Source organism: Apaloderma vittatum, unplaced genomic scaffold, assembly GCF_000703405.1.
Source record: "Apaloderma vittatum isolate BGI_N311 unplaced genomic scaffold, ASM70340v1 scaffold16322, whole genome shotgun sequence".
Lineage (NCBI taxonomy): Eukaryota > Metazoa > Chordata > Aves > Trogoniformes > Trogonidae > Apaloderma > Apaloderma vittatum.
Window position 1 is genome coordinate 57,229 of NW_009702051.1, and position 9,451 is coordinate 66,679.

At 41.1% G+C, this 9,451-nt stretch overlaps 1 protein-coding gene across 1 annotated transcript in view; it reads right to left on the bottom strand.

The window, feature by feature from the left end:
* Positions 1-8,701, bottom strand: part of LOC104281410 (transportin-1-like) — a 59,348-nt gene extending 50,647 nt beyond the window's left edge. Inside the window, 2 exon segments of the mRNA XM_009879394.1 lie at positions 4,985-5,117; positions 8,453-8,701. Of these exon segments, the coding sequence (XP_009877696.1) occupies positions 4,985-5,117; positions 8,453-8,701 (382 nt within the window).
* Positions 8,702-9,451: the final 750 nt, after the last annotated feature.

A 9,451-nucleotide genomic window follows, 5' to 3' on the forward strand; every position in this document is an offset into this window, starting at 1 on the left:
AGAGATTACAAAGTCTCAATCTACTTTCTCCTTAGAGTTGAATAGAAAAACGTTACCAGAAGGCAACATAGCAGTCTTTGCTGATGAAAGCCGGCCATGACATCTCACGGTATGCCGATACAACCTTGCATCAAGAAAATATTACGAAAGATTCTGACAGTCATGACACCCAGTGCTCCCTAACTGACTGTCAAAGGTTGGGGCTGGGCTGACCACTAGACAGATGCTCTCTGTTAACCTATCTCCCCTCCCAGAAGGGGAAGGCAAAGGGAATAAGGCAGAGGGACTTAGGCATTGGAAAAGAAAACTAAACTAGCTATAATGAAAGAGTAATAATACTAATAACAAAATAATTAAATATAAATAAAAATATATACTGAACCAATACCAAAACTGCCCCAATATAATCACCCCTGATGCTGCAGGGTAGGCACCAGAGAAGACCCAAATGACTCTGCAGCAGATGGGAACCAGATTCAGGAGCTCATAGATTGAGATCAAAAGTAGAATAGATAGAGTCTGTCCTCAGATGTCAGCCATTGAAGAAGAGGCCTTACCATCCGTAATCCCTCAGCTTTATACTGAATATGACATATATGGAATGAAATACTTTGTTGTTCAGGTTTGGGTTGCCTGTCCTGCCCACTCCTCCCTGGAGGTGTGGCCTTTTACTTGCTTATGACCTTTCTGCTTTATGGCACTCCAACACCGGGTTCAAGATTTAGCAATGACTTCAGTTTCTACAGGAGCAAGTGTAAGCAAGAGTCCTTCTGTATACCTCTCTTCGGTACCTTCTAGAAACACTGTCTGCAAAAGTACACCACTGACTTCAGAAGATGCAGTCTTAGCTGAAAAGTAAAATCGCTGAAGACAATAGGTTCTGTTCTAGCTCAGATAATGATGGATTCATGAAGATTAGAGAGTATTCTTGGTGAATGACAGTGGACAGCATCTTCTGATAATTTAGTGCCCGATCCATACCTCTTATTCACAAAATTCAGGATGCTGTGTGAGATAAAGCTTAGTATAATTACAGGTTAAAAATAACACTAAAACATCAGAGAATTGACAAAGTTGTCCTACAAAAGGACAAGACAGATGAATTAAGAAGGATATTATTTTTGTCTATTTTAGATGGGGAGAAAAAGAGGATCTTACACTCATTTACAGACGGTATAAGCTAAGCAAGGCTGTGATACATACAGCTTCAGGAATTTCACGCCTAAGTCAACAACGTCCAAAACAAACTCAGTAGTTCTGCTTAGAATACGAATTGTCCATATTATGACACCCAGAAGTCCTTTCTCTGACTTGCCTCATGCTTCAGATGTATTGGACAACTGCCTCAATGCACCTTAACTAGATGCTCTACTGTCTTCAGCAAGTCAGCAACCAGGCTAAAATTAGGAAAATATTTTCTCTTGCTTTCCTTCAAAGCAGACTTGGACTACGGAAGCAAAAACACGAAAAAGGAAATGAGGATTTAGACACATGACTTGTAACAAAGAAGGGAAGCTGCAGGTGTGAAGAAAGCAGTAACAAAGCTGATACTCCCTTGCAGCACTGGACTGTTTCAGTCAACCACATGTAAATTACAGAAAGTGACCGGAGAAGCAGCCAAAAAACCCAAACAACCCAAACCCCACCAAACACCTCAAAACCAAATCCAAGCAAACACTAACACAACACTAAGGCAGGGCAGTGCCACTATGCTATCTCCAAGGTTTGATACCTGTGAAACCAAGAAGCAATAACTATACTAACAGAGCATCTACTAGTATTTTCATTTACTGATAAAAAATTAGTAAAATCAAGCTTCTTTCATTCAGGTGTTTTTCAGTCCAGTTAATCTGGACTTCAGCTCATCCAACTAAGGAAGATCTCTGAGCAACATGCCTCCTGGAAAGTATATTCTGAAGACCTATCTTTAATGGTTTGGCACTGTATTTTATTTCATCAGCCTGCTTGTTGTCTGACTTTCAGGACTGAGTGTTGCTTCTTTGACATTTTTTATATTCTGTGATACTTGTTAGATTGAGGTTCATTCAGATTCCCAACATTATCTTTTGAAATGCACACTATTTAAAAAAAAAAAAAGAAGAAAAAGAAGTGCTTAAAGCTAGGGCATATATCTGTCATCACTGCAAGCCAGGTCATGTATCTTCACAGAAAAAAATGGTAGCAAGGCAACATTTGTTTCCAGGAAGACCCAAGCTTAACAAGCTTTTACAGCTTAACAAGGCTCACAAAATTTAAAAACAAAAAGAAAACCACATATGTGTAGGAGTACTACAACAGACTTAACCCATCAAGTTACAAGCATTTATACGCAGAAGCTGGAGGAAGCCAATGCTGGAGGGAAAGAAGTTCTACTTTTTGCAACTGAATGGTAATATGCTAAACCAAAGCAAATTTCCTACACATAAGGTTTACTTAGGTGTCTTAGAGGAAGCCCTCAGTAAACCACTCAGATTTGCTAGCAGTTACTTACTTGTCAGTAAAAGTTCACTTGCAAAGCTACATGCCTGCAGAGATTTAAGACTCCGGACAAAGATAATTTAATACAACCTCCCCCGCAGTTAAATGAGGCTATTTAACACACATTTCAATCAACCATTACAGAACTCCCATATCTAAGAGCTGTCACCTAAAGGTAGCCTTAATCACACTTTCCTCAGTAGTGGCTTCAACAGTGGCAAAAAAGTGAGTTAAAGGTTAGTCCCATCTGCTATTGAAGGAAGCTCTTTTCCTCATGCACCACCAAAACACCTTATTTTTATTGAATAAGCAATCAGTGACGCTGGAAGCTTATTTTCATTGCTCCTTCTGCTGGAATGGTATGTCCATAACAAAAGCATGAACTTCCAACAATATGAACATCTATGCTTTGGTCTGTGGCATGAAGCACAGTAGTTCTGTCCTGATCCAGCAAACGTCTCAAGGCTGTAGGTCAGACCACAACAGAACCCTCTTCAGGAGGTGAAAGGAAAGAATACATTCCCAGTTGTGCTGATGACAGCACAGTCCATCACGCTTCTCCCTGGTCCAAAAGAGGATGCAAGAGTACTGCAGCTACTGAACTGCAGTTCTAATGGTCTCATTACCTTACCTGGGCAGGAGTAATGACATGCAGTGGAGGGATGTCGGTTGGATTCAATTCAAATACAACCAACATCCTTGAATCGCTCCTCATCAGTCCTACCCAAGTAAGGTAGCAAGGTACTTGGAACTTGGCAAATACTACAAAAAGCATCAGCATCAGACTCAGTTATGGCACCCTCAATGTTCTGCAAGTTTCCAGAGCTATAAATACAAAGTTAAAACTTTGTTTTTTAGAAAGGATTATGACTCTACAATGTCACAGATAGAGGACAAGAGCATCTCTGACAAAACAGCTACTTTGCAGCAGTCTCACAGAAGCCCCGATGTACCCGTGAGAGGTACCAGTGGCAGCCTGATTCCAAACGCTTCTTCAGAATTAACTTGCTACTTGTCCCCAACTTGCTTGCCTCCTCAATCTGCTAGATTCTACTTTTTCCCCCTCAGATAGAACAGTTTTCTACAACCATTTTGCAGTAGTTAGCATCTACTCTTCATCCAATTCCAAAGACATTGACATATTTAAATATTAAGGATAAAAGCCAACCACTAGATAATCTAAGGAGATCTGTTGGAAAGAGAGATTTTGACACATTGCTGAACACACATCAGTACCTAGACCCTCAAGCTCAACTAGTAAACAGAATAAGGAAGGGAAACTTAGCAAGTAAGACAGCATTAAAAAACAATTATTTTTTGAAAAAAATTATTGAACACCATTCTTGTCACATCTTTTGTACAAACTTCAGATCCCATGAGTGGATTTGCTCTGCTTTTCATTTTTCTGTTAAAGGTATAAAGCGCATGGTGTATCTACACTGTCACCTTCTTCGAAAATTTAATCTTGGCTGATCCCAGTCTTGAAAGCTCTCTCTCTCTCTCAAAGTTGAGGTATTCCTGCAATACCTTACAGATGACCTTACAGATGACCAGGAGACTTCCTACACAGAACACACAAAAACACTGGGATATACTCCTGCCTTCAAATATTAAAACACACTTTCTTCTTCCTCCCTGTTTCCTTCCTGAAGTAAGCTGACAGCACAACCAAACACTAGTTAGAAGTTAAGATAAAAGTTCTTGCCAATTCTTTGTTACAGGCTCACATGTAAGTAAAATCTAAATCCAAGGCAAAAAAGCAAACATTCAAAAACCCAGAGGTGAAATAGAAGGCTGAAAAAGCACTGGTAGCAGGACTCTGAAGAAAAAAAACACACTAGAAAACAACCCAAGCAATCCAACACATTCATTACAAACAACCGTAAAGAAGCTAGCTGTGGTAAAACTATCTTGAAACAAATTTCTGTCACCATCAAGGACCTCACAAATCAGTACCTGTAGTACACTGGAAAGAATTTTTCACACACATTGATCACTAATGAATTCTCTGAATTTACCAACTGGTAGAGACTCCATAGTATGCCAGTAGATTTCTAACTACATTTTACTGTAAGATTTCAGAATGAAGCCTCTGACAGACATCATCTTTGGACAGCTTGAGTATACGATCCTCAAAATACTCATTACTAGGGAGATCATTATCATAACCGAATAGAGCAGCATGTTTTGTAACATGTACAGTCATGACTCAAAGTTATTCCACAATTTCACAGCAGTCTGACTGAGATGTGATGCTCCAGCATTGCTGGGAAGACTTCATAAGACATTTATAATGGAATCTATTCCAAGGATGAAACTACAAGCACAAGTTACCAGGTATGTGTTTGTCCAAAGAATCCCCAATGTTCTGCATGACTATGGAGCAAAACCAATCAGCAAATTGACTACAGGCATCAGCCTCCTATTCCTTTCAAGCTAAAGAATTGGGGTTTTTTTAAAGCGGAAAAAAAAGCAGTGGAATGAAACAAATCTCTCAAGAACTTACCTTCGGACTTCAATTTCGTAAGAACAAAAATCAAGTAGTTGTTGAAATCTGGATACTGATTGAGTTGCTCCAGTTTCTGAAGAAATAAGCTGTTAAGGAAAGTTGAATCTTCACACATAGCATTTATAGCTTTCTAGATACAAAGATTATTAAATGACTTATGTACTGCTGCGTCACTTCAACCAGCTGTGACTGTAAACTCAGTATCAATACAGGCTGGGGGATGATGTGTTACAAAGCAGTCCTGCAGAAAGGGACTTGTGGTTACTGGTGGACAAAGAGCTGGACATGAGCCAACAGTGCATGCTCACAGCCCAGAAGGCCAATCACATCCTGGGCTGCATCAAAAGGAGCGTGGCCAGCAGATTGAGGGAAGTGATTCTGCCCCCTGCTCTGCCCTGGTGATACCCCCACCTGCAGTGCTGCGTCCAGCTGTGCAATTTTCAACCCAAGAGGGACATGGACTTGTTGGAGCAGGTCCAGAGCAGGGCAACAAAAACAACTGGAGGACTGGAGCACCTCTCCTGTGAAGACAGGTTGAGGGAATTTGGGCTGCTTGGCCTAGAGAAAAAGGCAGTTCAGGGGAGACCTTAATAAACAGCCTTCCAGTACCAGAAGGGGGCATACAGGAGAGAAAGGGAGGGGGTGCTAACATGGGTGTGTAGTGACAGGACAAGAGGCAGTGGTTTTAAACTAGAGTAGGGTAGATTTGGATTTGCTCAGGGAGGGAAGTTCTTTCTTCTGAGGGTGGTGAAACACTGGCACAGGTTGCTCAGGGAGGTGGTGGAGGCCCCATCCATGGATGCATTCAAAGACAGGCTGAATGGCACTCTGGGCAACCTGATTTAGTCGAAGATGTTTGTGCTCACTGCAAAGAGGTTGGACTAAACGTCCCTCAAAGACCCCTTCCAACCCAACACATTCTATGATTCTATGAATATACAGTGTATGAACAATCAAAAACCGTTTCTGTACTTTTCTTACTGAAGCAGTAGCTTTAAGGGAAAATCTGAAAAAACCACACCCCCAAACCAAACAACGTTCCAGAGACAAACACCAAGATTAATATATCCTTAAAAAATACTTGTAAAGCCACTAAAAAAAAGCCTTCCTGTGTACAGATCTGTACTTCAGTATTTACACTTTTAAGCCCAGTAAACCTAAGGAATCCACTGAGCCACAATCCTCTCATGCTTTTCCCCCCCCGCCCCTACAATAAAAATATTTCAGCATGAAAATAGTTTTGTTAAGTTACTCATTTTAATATTAGACATACTTCTTTATGATGCTAACTAGCCACAGCCTGAGCTTTCAACAGTGAAAACCTGTTTAATTTTAAATGGAAGGATAGTTGCACCATGAAGTTCATGCTTATCCACAATATCATAAAAAACCCCGCAAACCCCAAACCAACCAAAACCAAAAAAAACACAAAAAAATCAAAATGACAAAATGCTCCTTAACTGCAGGAAGAATGATTATGTTTCTGAACAGTTCTGAAGGTATGTAGTTGTTTTTCCTAAAACTTGTCACTACCACTGTGTCAGATTTCCTGGTATCCTGCCACTGCTTGGCTAGAGCAGTGATTTGTCATTCTCCTTGTATCCTGGTCACAGACCCTGGTACTAATACGTATTCTGTTCAACAATAAGATTTTAAGTCAACATAATGTCACCTCTACATTACTAAATCCACTAGATATCACCAATAAGGCAAACAATCGTGACATTTAACAAAAAAATTATTTTTAGAAGTACAATTATCCATAGGCATTTACCTCACTTGCTATTTAGCTAAATCTCTAAACTTCTGAAGTAGCTAAATCTTAGCCAAATACATGCATGATAGTAATTGAGGGTCCAGTAAATCCCTTCCAGTCCTAGAGGATTCATTTCCTTCCAGTGACCTGCAGCCAGTGTCTCAATTACAAATTTCAGAAGCTTCATTTTCAGCTATTAAGGCTGTTTCCCTCAAGTAGTCACTTTGATAGAGAAGCCTGCCCTCTTTCCTCATAGTAAGAGGGTAAAATGTACTTACCACAGCCACAAGCTCCTTTGCCATGGAACACACGGGAAATTAAAGGTAAACAGGAGGATGGTTAGGGCAAGTGAAAATAAAATAGAACACTTTAAATAGTCCCTACAAATTAAAAACTAGCCATCCAAAGGTTGTTGTCAAAGGTGCCAAGCTGAAAAGATCTTTCAGGAACAACCACAGAGTAGCATGTTTCAAAATTTTTCTCTTCTTCAAGCTTCAGGAACACCATCACCAAAACAGTCAGATGTATGCTACTAACAACTATGAATTCCAATAGATCAAGTAGGAAGTGGCAGCAGAAAGTAAGAAGAAAGAACTAAAGAGCAGTACTTAATATAAACTTACTGAGAATATAATTGCTCTAGGAATCAAAGAATGACTTGTAGGTCATTCTTAACAACTCCTTAACAACTAATGTCTTAACAACTTCTCCACCCACTTTGACTTTTTTTTTTTTACACTCCAAGAAACACCTAATGTCTTCATTTTAAAAATATCAGAAGCCTTACCAATTCATAAATTTCTTAACATGGGGATTTGGCTAACCTATGCTTTCCTCACTTTCTTGTATTTGAATTCTAAGTAACCAAATGTGCCAGAACAGTGTCATAAAGAAAGAGCATGACAGAATCAGCACATCGATGAGCTGAGAGTACTTTAAATGTGAAACCATTAATCACTACCCTGTTTGGACCTGCCATCACAATTTTTTTGTGGAAACAGTCTCAAAGGATATATAGATATAATTTTTAAATTACAGGACATGGCCTGTTAACTTGTATCAGAACATTTTCCCAAAATGATACAGAATCATACAATTGTTACGGTTGGAAAATACCTTTAAGATCAAGCTCAACCATCACCTAACTATCAGGCCCATTTCTAAAACATGTCCCCAACCACCATATGTAGGCGGCTTTTAAACACATGGGACGAAGGAGACTCAACCACTTCCCTGGGCAGCCTGTTCCAGTTTTTGATAACCCTTTCAATGTAGCCCTGGCACAACTTGATGCCATTTCCTCTTGCCCTATCAGCTGTAACTTAGAAGAGACCGCCCTCTACTTCATGACAACCTCCTTTCATGTAGTTGTAGAGAGCAATAAGGTCTCCCCTTAGCCTCTTTCTCTTCAGACTAAACAACCCCAGTGACCTCAGCTGCTCCTCATAAAACTTATTCTCAAAACCCTTCTTCACCAGCTTCATTGCTCTTCTCTGCACATGCTGCTCCAGCACCTCAGTGTCTTTCTTGTACTGTGGCGCCCAAAACTGAACACAGGATTTGAGGTATAAACTCACCAGTGTCGAGTACAGGGGGATGATCATTTCCCAGGTCCTGCTGGCCACACTACTGCTGATGCAGGCCATGATGTTGTTGGCCTTCTTGGCCACCTGGGCCCAGTGTTGGCTCATGTTCAGTCAGCTGCCCACCAGCACTCCCAGGGCCTTTTTCATCAGGCGGGTTTCCAGCCACTCATCCTCAAACCTGTAGTGCTGTCTGTGGATGTTCTGGCCCAACTGCAGGACATGGCACTTGGCCTCGTTGAACCTCATAAAACTGGCCTCAGCCCATGGATCCAGACTGTCCAGGTTCCTCTGAAGAGCCTTGCTGCCCTCAAGCAGATCAACTCTCCCATGTAACTTGGTGTCATCTGCAAACTTACTGAAGGTGCACTCCATCTCCTTGTCAAGATACCCGTAAAGACATTAAACAGGAACAGCCCCAACACTGAGCCTTGGGGAACACCACTTGTGACTGGCCATCAACTGGATTTAACTCTGTTTACTACCACAAGTCTTTTGGCCCAGCCATCCAGCCAGTTTGATTCAGCAGCATGCACCTGTCTAAGCCTCAGGCAAAGAGTTTTTTTCCTCGAGAATGCTGTGGGCAACAGTACTGAAGTCCAGGTAAACAATATCCACAGCCTTTCTCTCATCCACCAAACAGGACACTTTGTCATAGAAGGAGATTAGGTTCATTAAGCAGGACCTGTTCTTCATAAACCTGTGCTGTCTGGGCCTGATCACTCTACTGTTCTGTGAATGGAAAGTAATGGCACTCAAGACTATTTGTTCCATGATGTTCCCTAGTACCATGGTCAGATTGAAAGGTCTCTACTTCCCCAGATGTTCTTTCCAGCCCTTCTCACACATGGGTATCACATTTGCTGATCTCCAACCTATTGGAACCTCTCTGCTTAGCCAGTACTGCTGATAAACTATGAAGAGTAGCTTAGTGAGTGCACCCATCAACTCCATCAGCAGCCTTTGGCATAGCCGATCTGGTCCCATTTCCTCTTGGATTATGGAGGTCTCTTTCTCTTCCCCACCCCTGTCTTTCAGCTCAAGGGGCTGGGTACCCAGTAAACGACTAGTCCTGCTATTGGAAACTCAGGCAAAGAAGGTGTTAAGTACGTCAGCCTTTTCCTC